The sequence below is a fragment of the Triticum urartu genome, chromosome 6 (genome assembly GCF_003073215.2).
Source record: "Triticum urartu cultivar G1812 chromosome 6, Tu2.1, whole genome shotgun sequence".
NCBI lineage: Eukaryota > Viridiplantae > Streptophyta > Magnoliopsida > Poales > Poaceae > Triticum > Triticum urartu.
This window is the reverse complement of record NC_053027.1, coordinates 173,997,838-174,014,648: the sequence shown is the minus strand read 5'-3', so window position 1 is coordinate 174,014,648 and position 16,811 is coordinate 173,997,838. Positions and strand designations below refer to the sequence as shown.

Below are 16,811 nucleotides of genomic sequence, written 5' to 3'. Positions count from 1 at the left end.
ATGAAGAAGAGGAGGAAGAATATGGGGCATGATTGTTGATGTTTCATTCGTTTGTGTGAACTTGTTTGTCATGAACTTGCTTGTGGTTTGGTGATTTTGAACTATGCCATGAATTTGAACTATGCTATGTTGCTTAACTCATGATTTTGCATATTTTTTAATGTTTGCGATCATCTTGTTTCGTACTGTAAAATTAGTATGTGGTGTTTCATATTTGCCAAGCGCAGGCTGAGCACGCGCTAGATTTTACCGCGCCTGGTGAAGCGCTACATCGGCGCGCTAAATTTTGCAGCGCCTGGAAAAGCAACCACCCTCCCCCGCGCGCTAAAACACTATTTCGACGCTGTAAAAAAAGTTTTGGCGTGTTACCCTATCGCGTGTCAGTTGGAGATGCTCTAAGGCATAAAAGAACTCATTTAAGCAAGTGTCTGGACATAATAAAGATACTCATTTCAACAAGTATTTTGGATAAATATACCCATTTCAAAAATATTTATCCATGAGAGAATTCACTTCAGCCGATATTTGTTATACAAAAACCAGTTAAGCAAACAATGAAAAAATTAATGGCAATAAAATGGATGCCTTAGTATGGTTTGTGTAATGCTCCAAACAAAGAACAATCACAGTCTTTTATCCATACGCATCAAATTACGTTAGTTCTATTAGAGCATCTACAGTCGGGCACCTCAAACCCATATCATACGCGTGAGTGGGCCGCCCGGTCACTATCCGCTCATGAAATTTCAACCAAATCGACGCCTCAAACGGGCCTCAAACGCCCCAGTTGACCGGCACACCTTATATCCAGCTGAAATATCGGACGGATATGGACACGCTCGCCACGTCGGACCTGACAGTCCGACCACACCGCAAATTGCGCCAAATCCACCCCCAGACCGTCATGCAACTACACCGTCAACGGCCGACACTAGAACATGGTGTTGGAGAACGCAGTATTTCAAAAAAAATTCTATGATCACGCAAGATATATCTAGGGATGCATAGCAACGAGAGGGGGGAGTGTGTCCACGTACCCTCGTAGATCGAAAGCGGAAGCGTTAAGTAACGCGGTTGATGTAGCCGAACGTCTTCGCGATCCAACTGATCAAGTACCGAACGCACAGCACCTCCGCGATCTGCACACGTTCAGCTCAGTGATGTCCCTCGAACTCCAGATCCAGCTGAGGCCGAGGGAGAGTTTCATCAGCATGACGGCGTGTTGACGGTGATGATGAAGTTACCGACGCAGGGCTTCGCCTAAGCACTACGACAATATGACCGAGGTGAAAATCTGTGGAGGGGGCACCGCACACAGCTAAGAGATCAACTTGTGTGTCTATGGGGTGCCCCCCTCCCCCGTATATAAAGAAGGGGAGGAGGGGAGGGCCGGCCTCCTATGGCACGCCCCAAGGGGGAGATTCCTACTCCTAGTAGGAGTAGGTTTCCCCCCTTCCCTAGTTGGAGTAGGAGAATTAGGAAGAGGGAGAGGGAGAGAAGGAAAGGGGGGCCGGCCCCCCTCCCAATTCGGATTGGGCTTGGGGGGCGCGCGCCTCCCACTTGGCCGCCTCCTCCTTTCTCCCACCATGGCCCATTAAGGCCCATTAACTCCTCGGGGGTTCTGCTAACCCCTGGTACTCCGGAAAATGCCCGTACCTATCCGAAACCTTTCCGATGTCCAAACATAGCCTTCCAATATATCAATCTTTATGTCTCGACCATTTGGAGACTCCTCGTCATGTCCGTGATCATATTCGGGACTCCGAACTATCTTCGGTACATCGAATCACATAACTCATAATACATATCATCATCAAACGTTAAGCGTGCGGACCCTACGGGTTCGAGAACTATGTAGACATGACCGAGACTCATCTTCGGTCAATAACCAATATCGGAACCTGGATGATCATATTGATTCCTACATACTCTACGAAGATCTTTACCGGTCAAACCGCATAACAACATACGTTTGTTCCCTTTGTCATCGGTATGTTACTTCCCGAGATTCGATCGTCGATATCATCATACCTAGTTCAATCTCGTTACCGGCAAGTTTCTTTACTCGTTTCGTAATGCAACATCCCGCAACTAACTCATTAGTCACATTACTTGCAAGGCTTATAGTGATGTGCATTACCGAGAGGGCCTAGAGATACCTATCCGACAATTGGAGTGACAAATCCTAATCTCGATCTATGCCAACTCAACAAACACCATCGGAGACACCTGTAGAGCATCTTTATAATCACTCAGTTACGTTGTGACGTTTGATAGCACATTAAGTGTTCCTCCGGTATTCGGGAGTTGCATAATCTCATAGTCATAGGAACATGTATAAGTTACGGAGAAAGCAATGTCAATAAACTAAACGATCATAGTGCTAAGCTAACGAATGGGTCAAGTCAATCACATCATTCTCTAATGATGTGATCCCGTTCATCAAATGACAACTCATGTCTATGGTTAGGAAACTTAACCATCTTTGATTAACGAGATAGTCAATGTAGAGGCATACTAGTGACACTCTGTTTGTCTATGTATTCACACATGTAACAAGTTTCCGGTTAATACAATTCTAGCATGAATAATAAACATTTATCATGATATAAGGAAATATAAATAACAACTTTATTATTGCCTCTAGGGCATATTTCCTTCACATGGGATATTATCTTACGGATGGTATCTATCCTTAGTGGGCGACGTTTGTGAAAACCGTATCCGAACCGCATGGCAATAAACAGAGCCGCTTTGCAACAATGCAGGAAGCGACTAGGAAGGATGTGGAGAAGGCATTTGGTGTGCTTCAAACTCGTTGGGGAATTGTGTGTGGCACTGCAATGGTGTGGGAATAGGAAACTTTGTGCCAACTGGTGACATGTGTTATTCTGCATATTATAATTGTCGAGGATGAGGGTGATGGTGTAGGCCAGACCAATTAGTTTGAAGCATCTGGAGAACAAGTTGAAATCCCGAAAGACCAAGATGCAACTCAGCCGATGAACTTTCTGTGGATGCATCAAAATTTTTGAGATCATCAAGTGCACGCGCAACTACTTAATGATCTTGTGAAGCATACGTGAACCCACAATAGAAACCGAAGAGCTAATGTTTGAGTTGTGCACTTAAAATAAATTTTATGTAAACACTATTTATGTTCGGTATCAACATTTATTATTTACGTGCGACATCGACTTGTATGATCAACGTGTATGGATTTAAGAATCCGAATGTGAGATATGTGAATGTCGAAAACGAAATATAAGGGTCCATTCAGATGCGTTCGCAGACGTGTCCGGTCCATTCAGATGCGTTCGCAGACGTGTCCGGGTGTTTCGGCGCACGTATAGAGGTCGAATTTGTGAAGTCGGCTATAGATGCAATTACTTTCACACGTGCTACGCGTTTGGAAGTCTCAAATGCGTACACCGATACACACTGGATACACAGAGTTTGGCACGTCAAATACGTATACGCCAAGTGCTTTTATCTTGCCATGATTTATTAATACCAAGGAGTATATATATTACTCATAACGAACAACGAATGAACAAATGAAATACTGTATACACTACAGGGTTCCTTCCAGAAAAACATAGGAGTATATAAGATGAACCAGCTGCCCCGTCACTGTCTGACCACTGGGAACAGGCACCCATAGACCTGCACAAAACAATTTTACAGTGAGTCAAAAATGCGGTGAACAGTAGTTCAAAAAAAAATGCGGTGAACGTGAAATAGTACAGCGTCGCGTCAAACTGTACACAACGCCGGCGTCAAACTGTGTAGGTACACGCGTACGTACCTTGGACAGGAAGGATTTCTTGGGCTTCCTTCGCGGGTGGCCCCACGTGGGCGCCACCCGGTCCGGCGAGAGCTGCCGCTTCGCGACCGGCGGCACGTCCGGCGCGGCGGCCTTGGCGACCTCCCGGTGCCGCTTCACCTTCTCGAACTGCACCGTGAAGCCCTGCGCCGCCGCGTTCGCGTTCTGCTCGTCCCAAACGCCGAACTTGGGCACGGCCGACGGGGCCTTGGCGGCACGGGCCTGCGGTGGCGCGCCCTGGCCCGGGCGCCGCTCGTTCGCCGGCGGGGACGCGGCGACCCTCGGCGCCGGTGCCGCTTGCTGGTGGTGCCTCGGCACCGAGGCGGCGTACGCGGCGGCGGCCTGCTGCTGCTGCTGCTGGGGCTGGTGGTAGCTGCCGCCGTTGTTGCCGTACCGCGGCTGGTACGGCCTGGGCGGCGAGAACTTGCTGGCGCGGCTGCTGACCTCGGACGCGGCGCTGCTGCCGTTGCTCCCGTTCCGCCGGTGGTAGCCCCCGTGGCCGTGCTGCGGGGGGTAGTGCTGCGCCGGCGACGGGTGGCCGTGGCCGTGCGAGCTCGGCGGGCGCGATGGCACGTTACCGCCGAGGTGGTCGTAATGCTGCGCCGGCGTCTGGTGCCCGTGCGAGCTGGGCGGGCGCAAGGGCACGTTCCGGCTGAGGTTCTCGTAGTACTCATACGGGTCGAACTCTTGGTCGTCGTGCCCCCTGGGCGCTGGCGCCGGCGCCGCCGTGCCCGGCACGGGCGCGGCCTTGTTCTCGCGCACCTTCTCGAAGAAGACGGTGTAGCCGATGTTCTCGGCGTCCCAAGAGCCGAACTTGGGAACCACCGGCCCTTTCCCCTGCACACGCACCACGCCAAATCTTTAAAACGCGACATATAATTTTACAAAGTCCTGAGCTGTTTCTTTAGACATTTTCTCGTTGCTTAAAAATTCAGACCAGGTCGAACCTTAATAAGTTCCAGGTTGTAATTAGCGGCGCTTAAAGATGAGGAGGAAAAATTAGGTATGGCACGTATGTATGTCAGCAAGCTCCCAGCTAAGGCCAGCCAACGTACACGTCGTCGGAAAGCAAAACCAACACCATGCTGGTGCTGCTGCTCGCGTCGTCAGCTGTCACATTACAGATATGTCAAACCCAACGACAGCTAGCTAGCGGGTAATGAACACCAAACTAGACCGGGCAGTGCCAAATGCACCGGATAGTAGGCATGAGAGAGAGGAGTGGCTTGGACGTCTAATTCTAAACACTCAATCGTCCATCCCAAGCAAAGCAAAAGCTCGGCCTCCTTTTCCCCATTCTGAAGAATCCTTGTGCTCGAGGATGAGAGCGATCATGTTGGATGGATCTGAGGACGGAGCATGCCATGTGCCGGAGCCCTCCATATCATGCCCAGATCCGTGAGCCCTAACTCCTTGTCTGCTGCCGCTGCCTAACAATAACCATGTGTTGCCAACTTGATGCTCGCACATGGGGACGGCGGCACCGCCCCATGATCCATCATCGTTCCACACCCACCCAACCATGGTCAATTCCATACGGCCATACGTGTACTACAGAGTGCTTGAAAAATATATAGAGAAACCATTACGCAGACGCAGCAATCATGAGCCAAAATTATAAAAACAAAACAAATGCATGATCAATCGGCCATAACAGTGTCGAAATCATGCGTGCATGCATGCACTGAGTAGACAGTAGTAAAGCATCGGTAACCACAAAAGAGGAGATGTGAACGTAGTGAGATAGGTACTCACGGCCATTAAGAAATAATGATGATGATGACGATGATGATGCCTGGCGATGAACTGATCAGAAAGAACCTCTTGGGCGATCCTTGTTTCTCCTCCCCGCCCTTCTTCTCTATCGCTGCCCTCTCGATCACAATTGACGAGAGGAAACGAGGAGGAGAGAGAGAGCCGGAAGGGAGGCAGGCAGGAGCGATGGAAGGGGCAGGGTGGTTCTTATGATTGGAGTTTCAGAAGCCTGCTGGAGCTGACAGCGGCCTAATTAAAGGGAAGCGCACAACGGAACAGAAGAGTTCACGGGGCAGCACACACAGCTGTGAGGCGACGGAACGCGGCGGAGCAAGGTGGCAGTTGGAATGTGCTGTGCTTTTTATGGACTGGAAAGGAGGATGGAGCCAAAGGAACAGCTCAAAGCTTAAAAACCTAATCTCCCACCTAACTTAACCACAGGGGAGGGGAGAGGACGGTGGTTGTTGCGGCCATGGCCGCTTCTTAAATGAATCCTTCTCGCCAAGTTGTCATTATACCATCCTTCCTCAAATGGGTTGACCTGGTCAAGGCAGGAAAACAAATCGCAATCATCTACCCATACGCCATTTACTTTGTTATTGTAGGATCTCTGTTGCGTTGTTCCTCAGAGAATTTTCTTTCAGGTTCGCAGCTGACATCGTATCTGTTGTCGACCAAATCTGTTCTGGCTTCTATGTTTTGTTTAGTACCATATGAGCTGGACATAACAGCAACAAGTTTGTGGTAGATGGAATTGATCACTCAGACCAACCGTAGCTTGCTTACTACTGTGGAGAAAGGACGAATGGGGGCAAGAATTAGATAGATCAGAACTTCCTCAAGACACACCTAAGCTTCAACAAACGCTTCTCCACAACACGCATCATACTTCCAGCGTATTGACAAGAGCATCTACAGCCGGACTCCTTAAATTAACCAGCGGATACAAGACCACTGACGGGACAAGAGAAAGAAAAAAAAGTTAACACAACCATACCCCTCAAAGCCTCCGCCCTCCTCATATATGAGATGACTATGAAAAGTGTCAGGTGTGTCCGGTCAGTGGTACTGTGTCCCTCATATATGAGATGACTATGAAAAGTGTCGTCCGTGTCCGGTCAGTGGTACTGTGTCCGCTAGATAGGATTTGGCCCCACCAAGGAGCATCTTTTTCTTTATTTATTTATTTTTTCTTTCTCTCTTTCCTTCACTAATCACAACGTGGATGGACAAATAGGGAGTCAAAACGGATATGTCCGGACACAGACCAGACGCTTTCGTGACGTTTGGGTGCCAAATTTGCCCAGTCCAGCTATAGATGCACTAAGCACCGGTGCATAACAAACAAGCAGAAATAAAGGAAGACGTAAACGAACCGTCGAGAAATTTATGTACAAACAAAGTAAGCAACAGAGCGGTACCCCTTTCGGCACAGCAAAACTGCAGCCAGCACAGCGTGCAGAGGCCCGCGATTAGCTGGCTCACATTTCATCAAACAGCTGATGCATTAATGGCGACCCAATCGGAAAGGGAGAGACGGACGATGGAGAGAAGAAAGACGCACCGCGGGGGCACCGAGAACCTCAACATGGGCTGGAAACGGCGCCATGACCAAAGCTTTATTGCGCCCAGAAACGAGTCCAGCCCTGCAATCCACAAGCACGATCGCCACCGTCTCTGTCAGCCGATTAGCACACGGAATTGTGCGCGGCATCAGGCACATCACATGGGAGACCCTTGCCTTGCATGCTCATCAGCAGACACCGAGCGCGCAGGATCTGGGGGCAGCTGAAACAAAGGAGCAGACCAATAATTTAGTCAAGAAGAAAGAATCTAATCAAAAGATCACCATTTTTGTAGATTAATGGCAGCAATGTCGGAGCAGATGCTGCGATAAGAGGTCAATATTAGTTAGTAGTGCCCGCTAACCCTGCACAAGCGTACATATTATCACGGGAAATGGTGCTGCTGTGCGCGCAAAATTTGGGGCACCTTTGGTGGCTATCAAGTAGTACTACCAGCTGCTAACTTTACGTTTTGGAATAAAAAATAGATCTAACGTATTTTGAAATAACATGGCGGGCATCGTTCGACAACAATGAACATGGAAATCAAAGTACTACTCTCTCCGTTTTTATTTACTCTGCATTAGATTTGACTAAAGTCAAACTTCATAAAGTTTGACCAAATCTATAGAGAAAATATGAACATTTACAATAGCAAATCTATATGATGTGAAAGTGTATTCAATAATGAATATAATGGTATTGATTTGTTATTGTATATGTTAACATTTTTGTCTATAAACTTCGTCAAAATTTACAAAGTTTTGACTTTGACCAAAGCTAATATGCGGAGTAAATAAAAACGGAGGGAGTACAAACTAATAGTAGTAGAACAAGTGCCATCAACAATAGTAGTAGATCAAATTATACACAAATAAGATGCATGTGAGACCAGCAATCATTGCATGCCCCGAGAGATTTAGATTGGAGAGAGAACGTAGATGCCCCCAAGAGAAAATAAGAGCAGGCATGTGAGCACATGCACCCAAGAAATTTGCACGGGGTGAGAAGTAATATGTATGGATAACCCAGAGCCTCTGAGCAAAATTACTGTGGAGTATCAAGCATGATCCAAATAATAATTATTACAAATTTACAAGTCTTCTGAGTGACAAGATTGAGATGAGCCAGATACAGAGGTCACCGGATTTTTAGTGTTTTCTCAAGAAACTTAATCCCAAGGGAATAACATCATATTCATCGCATCAACAGTAACTCGGCAACAGTATGAAATTTTGGTTTTTAATTATAGCCTACCAGATATTCTACATTGCACTTTTTTCCTTAATTCTACAATCAAATAGAAACTGATATGAGAAAATGAGAATGACATGGTATACTTTGCTTGAGTAATCCTCATCAAGTGTTAATTTAGGATAGAGACATATAGGGCAATAGTTTACTCTTCACACTTGCCGTATCTCCGCTTTCACTGAAAATCGCATCAATAAAATGATCAAAAGACACCAGGTCGAGTTTGCTTCTCCCTTCCTTTTGGTGGTTAGGATGTGAAGTTGGAATAAGAGAGGAAAGGGGAACTGCACTAAATGAATAATTTCATCCTGGTGATGGGCTATTCCAATGGGCATGCATCTGAGATATGGGCTTTGAGCGTAGGAACACTCAGCTTTACAAGAGCTCGGTTCTATAGATTGTTTGCACGCATGCACCACTACTATTCTTTCTTTTCTTGTTATGCATCCGGTCCTCCTCCCGATAGGTACTCCTGCCACAAGAGAGATGGTTCAAGGTAACGGTTTTTGGTTGTTCGGTTGTTTGTAGTTAACAACAAGATGTTAGGAAATTGATTGTCTGAAGGTTTTCGCCGTCCTCCTAGAATTGGTTATAAGTGAACTTGAATCTGGCAGTAAAAAATAGTTCTGGCTACCATTGTAACTAGCAGTGTGCCTGCTAGAATGTCAGTGATATCAGGATGCGCCCTGATGTCCTAAAGTATATTGTGGCAGTCCGGCTAACAGGGGATTGTGCTGCGAAGTACTAACAGTATAGCAAATAAGCAAATCAATCCAACGATATCTCCAGATACTATATTCCTAACGACACCCCATTTTTAGAGAATTAAACATCGCTCAACAGCGTTAGCATATTAGAGTACCGTGTTCACAACTAAAAATAAATAGCCTTTGTGCAATTGTTGACAGCTAGGAAAGAAGCACTCACAAATTGGCAACATCCCACATGTACCTTAGTTGGCTCCAAACCCTGCTGTCCAGCACAGATCACTCCCAAGATGCAACAGATGTCCACTGCTTTGTTGCTGGCACTGCTACTTGGTTAGAGTAATTCACGAAGCTGCTGACTTCAAAACATCACCTTTCTCCAATACTTGAGGTTGGTTAGGTAAGTATCCCTTGCTGAATGTACCAAACATGAAGGAATGACAGTGCACTGTAAATATTTTGCCATTGGAACCCCAAAGCTTCCGATATAGGAGTAATAACCATATAATGTTGCACATATCAGGAGGTGTCTCACATGATTCTGAATTATTTTCTTAATGCCTGTTCATAAATACAGTACTTTAAAGACGTGATGCGACATGCGACAAGGCCAAATCGCATGACAACACGTAATAATGTAAATTTCATGATACCATAGAATTTGCCAAACTAATAGCACGATAAGGAATTTCAATCCACCTTATAAGCATCAACTGTAGAAAGTATATGACTGGAGAAAGACCAGAAGCACATACTTAGCAACTGAGCAACATTGCTTGAGTGCGGCGCGCCATGGTCCGTCACTGCTGCTTAGGAGAATAGCATGAAAATTATTTGTGAATAACAATCAACCGCTTGCATAATCAGATATATTATGATAAAAAATTGCAGAGCATGTTTCCTAGAAGACACCCGGAAAAAATTCCACGTCAACTAAAACATCAACACGGTTACTAAGGGAAAGGATGCAGTGCATTCTTGCATGTATCCAAGCACATATTCATAGGCAAACCCAATGCACCTGCTATCATAAATTTACCATCTGAATGGTCATCCAATTTGTCCTGATGGATGCAAAAAACAGGAAACTGGAATATCCAGAAGAACGTGGAGTTCCAGATGTCTTCCATAACAAAATCAACTTATCCTAATGATAATATCACAGAGTGCTATGCATGTAATACGGTAGTCAAAATACTATTCATGTGGAACTCTGTCACCACATACAAATAAATTACTGTACAACAAAGACAATGTGATTATTAAGCTAATAAAAGTTCCTTCTATTCTCTAATTATAAATAAAGCCCTGAGTAGATAGATGTATGCTCATATGAATGTAACAAAGATATACATAATAGGATCGGTGGATCACCATTGCTGCGCCAGCCATATGGAAGTTGCAAGAAATGTGAGGTTTGTGGGTAGGCTTAAGCTAATAAAAGTTCCTTCTATCCTTCAATTACAAATAACGCTCTAAGTAGATAGATATTTGTTCACATGAATGTAACAAGATATACATAATAGGATCAGTAGATCACCATTGCTGCGCCAGCCATATGCAACTGCCAAGAAATGTGAGGTTTTTGGGTAGGCCTCACAACCAATTAGCAATCGAATATAATCTCGTTAGCATACATCAAACAGAAACGAAAAATCTACGGATACAAGAGTATATTCAAAATCCTTTTACTTTCATGTTACTCGATAACAGTTTGCTGTTAGCATATAACTTTGCTAATTGTCAGAACTAATCTTGTTAGCATCTTGTGTCATCATGATCAGTTGTGTTGTCTGTTGATTTCAGCTCAGGAGTATGCCCAATTATACATGCTAATGATTCAGCCTAAATTATGCCAGATGCATTAATCATAGCTGAAGGTGTCCACAACAAATTAGTTTGTGAACTTACTTTATATGAATTAGAATAGGACAAACATCCCATCATCTTGAGCAGCCAAAGTAAACTTCTCTTCGTTCTATGACAGACATCTACATCAGTGTGAGACTTGATTTAAGAACCAAAACTACATGTCAGAATAAATCACATGTTAGCAACATAAGCATTATGAGAACCATAGTAAGGTTAGTCTATTTACAGTACTCGAAGAATAATGGGGGTATTCAGGTAGAAGGTTGTACCAAGGTTGAAATTAAGATCAAGGTCATCCCTCTAACACAACAACTTTTAGCTCGAATTTTCTAGCATTTAAGCACCCAGTATCATTCTCATAAACAAAACTTTGTTTTCCATTGTTCTCAATTCGAAGCAAATGAGCCTAAATGAGTAACAGTAACACATGTGGCTACAAAAGAAAATAAGTTACTTTAGGTGTCTACTTCCACACAAGAGGAAGCAAGTAAAATGTTGCTATATTACAACAACCACGGCGAGCTGCCGGCGGTAGTCGGCAATAATCACCGCTACCAGCGGCAACAAGCAGGCCGATTCGTAGATCAGGCCATATTAATCATCATCAGATCACGTAAACAGCAACAGCAACAACAGCGTGGAGGTGGATCGTGCTGGCTATGGAGAGAAGGGAAGAACCAAATATTTTTCTCCTTATCCTTTTTCTCTAACCACCACCGGGTGGTTCTGACTTCAGAGCCGCAGCGCCGTCAGCTTCAGCTCGTCGTCGTCGTTACATGCAACGCCGCCAAACTCCGGGGGCAGGTTGAGGTCGAACGGGAGCAGGAGACCGCAGGACGGCGAGGCGGCGGCGTCCGCGCAGTCGTCGTCCACCACCGAGGCCGAGGACCCGCAGTCGCTATGGCAGTCGCCGTCGAGGATCGGCGGCGGCGGAGGCCGCGGCGGGAGCACCGGCCGCGCCCGCGGGCCGCCGAAGGACTCGACGGTGGAGCTCAGGCTGCTGCAGGCTGGCCTGGCCGCCGCCGCGGCGACCGACGTCGGGACAGCGGCGGCGGCGGCGATGGGGTAGGGCGAGTAGCTGGGCGGCAGTTGGCGGTGGTGGGGAAGGGAGAGGGGGAAGTTGGTCTTGGCCTTGGGCCCGCGCAGCATGCGCGCAGCGGCGTCGTAGGCGCGGGCGGCGTCCTCGGCGGAGTCGAAGGTGCCGAGCCATACCCGCGCCTTCTTGGCCGGGTCGCGGATCTCCGCCGCGTACCGGCCCCACGGCCGCTTCCGCACGCCGCGGAACCGCGCCCCCGCGTCCCCCTCCGCCTCCGCCGCAGCCGCAACGGCCGTCGCAGCGCCGCCGCCCCGCCGCATGCCGGCGACAGAGCCGAGCCGAGCCTCGGGATTCCTCTAGCGGGATCGGAATCACGTGGCGTGTGCTCGTGAGCTTTGGTACGGCGCAGGAGGGCTCGTTGAGACGGGAATCGGGAATTTTGAGATTTGGGGAAGGGGGGAAGGAGGAGGTGGAGGAGGATGGGAAGGTGGGGAGGAGTAAATTGGAAGGTTTGCTTGTTTGTGCTGCCACCGCCCACGACGCCCACCCCACCCGCGCGCGCCTCCCACCACCACCAGCCCGCCCTGCCGGCTTTTTCTTCTCGGTCTCGCGGGAGAGGTTTCGCCTTTTCTTTTCTCCTCTTTCTTCTTCCGACTTTTTCCTTTCATTTCAAACGGCTGTGTCAATGCCTCTATGGGCTGCTTTTGGGCCTCTTCTTTTCTTCCCTCTTTTTATAAACTTCCCTTTTATTTCTTTGATTTGAAGATTTGTTTCCTTGGTTGTTTCTCAAAAAATAAAGTTTCCTAGGTTAAGCAAATATTTGACGAATAGTCTCGTGTTTTTGGCTCGAAATTCATCCAAATTAGCTCCCTAAATGCCAAAGTTAAATTTGACTCTCCTATCCTTGTGACGTCATAGGATTTGTCTTTAAAAGGCGTTTGAACAACGTCTCGGGCAATTTGATATCCGGCGCAATGCGATGAGGCAGGATGATCCTCTATCCCTTGTCTCTTCCTCATCATTGCAAACATTGTACAAATGATTCATTCTTAAAGCCAACACATCAGGACTCTCCGATATTCACCATCTCGTTTACCATGAACCGTCACCTATTATCCTACTATATTCTTATGTGCAACCTAAATGCCGCCTCGCTATCAGCATGCATGAACTTCGTGTTCTTACATGCAACATTTATCTTCGGTTTAGCGCCAGGGATAATTATGAGTTATCTATGCATGCTCTTTCTGATAGCTAAAATTATAATCTTTGTTGTGGTGTTATTGCCACTTTGTGTGCGGTTGAATGCACTTGACACCACAAATAATTATGAAGCGTCATGTTCTGAATATTTTGATGCCCTCGCATTGAAAAATCATTACTACTCAAAATTTTGAAGATGTGAAAGGACCTTATGTATATACTTTTGTTACTAACGGAGACAATTGCTCTTGGACTATGCCACTTCCTTGCACATTCTTCTTTCATGTTCAAACCAGGGAAGATGGAACATGAATAACACAGACATGACAGAGTATTATGAGGAGGAGGAACTAGACCAACACGCGGCATATCAACCACATGCACTGTTTTACTACCCGATGGTCCAAGACAGTGAGATTGCCAAGCCTTGGACAAAAGCCGGCCTTGGGGGAATACGTATGCCTCCATTTTTCGTCATCTTTGATATACTTTATCCTTTGGTAAACTTGTTGTGCTTTTTGTTTGTGTCACAACCCTAGAACAAATAGTGTAAATAGTTGCATTTAGAAGCATCCATGCATCATGTCTAAGTTCATTGAAATTTGAATTGAGGAATTTAAAAGCCTCAAAATTAAATAAAGGGCTAAAACCCTAAAACAATCTATTCAGTGAACCTAAAATGCCCTTCTTAAATGTTTGATAGTCTGTTGGTCTAATCATTTTTCAGCCTACATGTTTCGTTATAAAAATGATTTATATTGCTACTAATTTTGCTTTCTTTCTTTTCATTCTTGCACTTACAAATTACCAAAAATATTTCATTATTTGGTTCTTAGTTGCTTCTTATGTTTCTTTAAAAAGAAAATTCCAAAAACATTTCATTCATTCTTCTCTTGTTCTCTTTGGTTTGACTCATGATCTTTTGAAATAAGAAAAATATTCATGTTCCTTGTGTTTATTTGGTTGTTCTTGTTGTTCTAAATGTTTAAGAAAATAAAAAAAATACTATTATTGCTTTCTCCTTTCTTCTTATTCCTTTCAAACATACAAAAAGAATTGATTTTATCTTTTCTCACTTAATTTTATTCTTAGTTCTGCTTGATGTTTCTTTGGTTCTTTTTGAGTCTTTTTCTTTGCTTTTTATCCAGGTGTAAAAACAAAACAAAATTTCCAAAAAGGTTTCTCTTGGTTATTGTTTGGTTTATCAGTTGTTATTTTTGATTCTTCTTTGTTTTTGAAGTGCTTTTCACTCGCTTTCTTCTCTCTTGTATATAAGTTATTTTATTTTTGTTAACCGAAAAATCCAAAAAAGATCATTGTTCTTTGTATTGTTATTTTGCCTTGCAGAATATAACTCCTTGTGGTCCTCGTTACACTTGCTTATTATGTTTCAAAAATTATTCACTGGAGCAACTGGGTAATAATGATGAGATCTGATGAGTGACCATGACGGTAAAGCTTGGATGAACATCTTGCTTAACACTTATTTATGGTTTACCAAGGTGCTTTACTTATAATACCATACATTTATATGCATGCACATTTTGAGGGTTGGATGGTCTATCTTTCTCATGCTAAAATCTTTACCGACTAGAGGATCATGCAAATATAGGGTGCCAATTGGACTACGTTAAATTTTGAAAACGCTTACTAATTAAGTATTTCCCTTTGGAGTCTGGGTGATTGATACGTCTTCAACGTATCTATATTTTTGATTGTTCCACGTTGTTATATTATTATTTTTGGATGTTTCACAATTATTTTATATCATTTTTTGGTACTGGCCTATTGACATAGTGCCCATTGCCAGTTGATGTTTTTTTGCATGTTTTTTACATCGTAGGAAATCATTACCAAACGGAGTCCAAATGCAGCGATACTTTTTGTAGATTTGTTTTGGACCAGAAGACATCCAGTGGGCCAAAGAAGTACCAAAGAGTGAGCCTGAGGTGAGCACAAGACACCAGGACGCGCCTGGAGGCCTGGGCGTGCTCTGGTGGGTTGTGCCCACCTCGGTGGCCTCCTGAACCGCCTCTTTGCTCTATATATACCCCAATATTCCAGAAACCCTAAGGGAGTCGACGAAAATCAATTTCAGCCGCCGCAAGTTCGAGAACCACTAGATCCAATCTAGACACCATCACGGAGGGGTTCATCATGTCCATTGGTGCCTCTCCGATGATGCATGAGTAGTTCATTGTAGACCTACGGGTCCATAGTTAGTAGCTAGATAGCTTCCTCTCTCTCTCTCTCTTTTGATTCTCGATACATTGGTCTCTTGGAGATCCATATGATGTAACTCTTTTTGCTGTGTGTTTGTTGGGCTCCGATGAACTTTGAGTTTATGATCGGATCTATCTTTTTATCCATGAAAGTTATTTGAGTCTTCTTTGATCTCTTATATGCATGATTTCTTATAGGCTCGTATTTCTTCTCCGATATTTGGGTTTTGTTTGGCCAACTTGATCCATTTATCTTGCAATGGGAAGAGGTGCTTTGTGATGGGTTCGATCTTACGGTGCTTGATCCCAGTGACAGAAGGGGAACCGACACGTATGTATCGTTGCCATTAAGGATAACAAGATGAGGTATATTTTTACATAAATAGATCTTGTCTACGTCATGTCATCGTTCTTATTGCATTACTCTGTTTCTCCATGAACTTAATACACTAGATGCATGCTGGATAGCGGTCGATGTGTGGAGTAATAGTAGTAGATGCAGGCAGGAGTCGGTCTACTAATCTTGGACGTGATGCCTATATAATGATCATTGCATGGATATCGTGATGATTATTTGAAGTACTATCAATTACCCAACAGTAATTCGTTTACCACTGTTTGTTATTTTTCTCGAGAGAAGCCACTAGTGAAACCTACGGCCCCCGGGTCTCTTCTTTATTATATTTGCCTTTCACGATCTATTTTTATTTTCTTTTATTTTCAGATCTATTAAACCAAAAATACCTTGTTGCACTTTATTTTATTTGGCGATCTATCTATCAATTTATTACAACTTTCTCACGTCCACTTGCCAATTTTTGGCGTCGTTACCCGAAAGGGATTGACAACCCCTTTAATACGTCGGGCTGCGAGTATTTGTTATTTGTGTGCAGGTGCCATTCACGTAGTGTTGCGTGGTTCTCCTACTGGTTCGATAACTTTGGTCTCATCACTGAGGGAAATACCTACCGTTGTTGTGCTACATCATCCCTTCCTCTTTGAGGAAATACCGACGTAGTTCAAGCAATCATCAAAAGGAATTTATGGCGCCTTTGCCGGGAAGACATCATCAACATCTACCAGGTTCCTAATCACAAATCTCATCTCCTTACAATTTACATTATTTGCCATTTGCCTCTCTTTTTCTCTCCCCCACTTCACAAAAATTTGCCGTTTTATTCGCCCTCTTTTTCGTTCGCCGTTTTCTCGTCAGATGTGTTTTTGAGTGCAATCTTGTTGCGTAGTCACAATGACTCAAGAGAACACCAAGTTGTGTGATTTCTCCAATACCAACAACAATGATTTTATTAGCACTCCGATTGCTCCTCCTGCCACTAGTACAGAGTCTTGTGATATTAATACCGCTTTGCT

At 44.8% G+C, this 16,811-nt stretch overlaps 2 protein-coding genes across 12 annotated transcripts; both read right to left on the bottom strand.

Annotated features, from left to right (window-relative positions):
* Positions 1 to 3,469: 3,469 nt before the first annotated feature.
* Positions 3,470 to 11,271, bottom strand: LOC125512124 (extensin-like). 11 transcript variants are annotated; one of them, XM_048677198.1, is made up of 7 exons: positions 11,019 to 11,271; positions 9,863 to 9,913; positions 9,643 to 9,668; positions 9,352 to 9,521; positions 7,146 to 7,369; positions 3,809 to 4,663; positions 3,470 to 3,666 (listed from the first exon to the last, which is right to left on the bottom strand). In XM_048677198.1, the coding sequence occupies exons 5-7, from the start codon at positions 7,302 to 7,304 to the stop codon at positions 3,631 to 3,633; spliced, it is 1,050 nt and encodes a 349-aa protein (XP_048533155.1). In that variant the 5' UTR covers positions 7,305 to 7,369; positions 9,352 to 9,521; positions 9,643 to 9,668; positions 9,863 to 9,913; positions 11,019 to 11,271; the 3' UTR covers positions 3,470 to 3,630. The 11 variants fall into 11 exon arrangements, with proteins under 11 accessions (XP_048533155.1, XP_048533147.1, XP_048533146.1 ...); XM_048677190.1 differs by having other exon boundaries at positions 9,328 to 9,668; positions 9,807 to 9,913; XM_048677189.1 differs by having other exon boundaries at positions 9,352 to 9,668; positions 9,807 to 9,913.
* A 61-nt stretch (positions 11,272 to 11,332) lies between these two features.
* LOC125512125 (ethylene-responsive transcription factor 3) lies at positions 11,333 to 12,607 on the bottom strand. Its single transcript, XM_048677202.1, has one exon. It carries the CDS (start codon positions 12,333 to 12,335, stop codon positions 11,712 to 11,714), a length of 624 nt encoding a protein of 207 aa, XP_048533159.1. The 5' UTR covers positions 12,336 to 12,607; the 3' UTR covers positions 11,333 to 11,711.
* Positions 12,608 to 16,811: the final 4,204 nt, after the last annotated feature.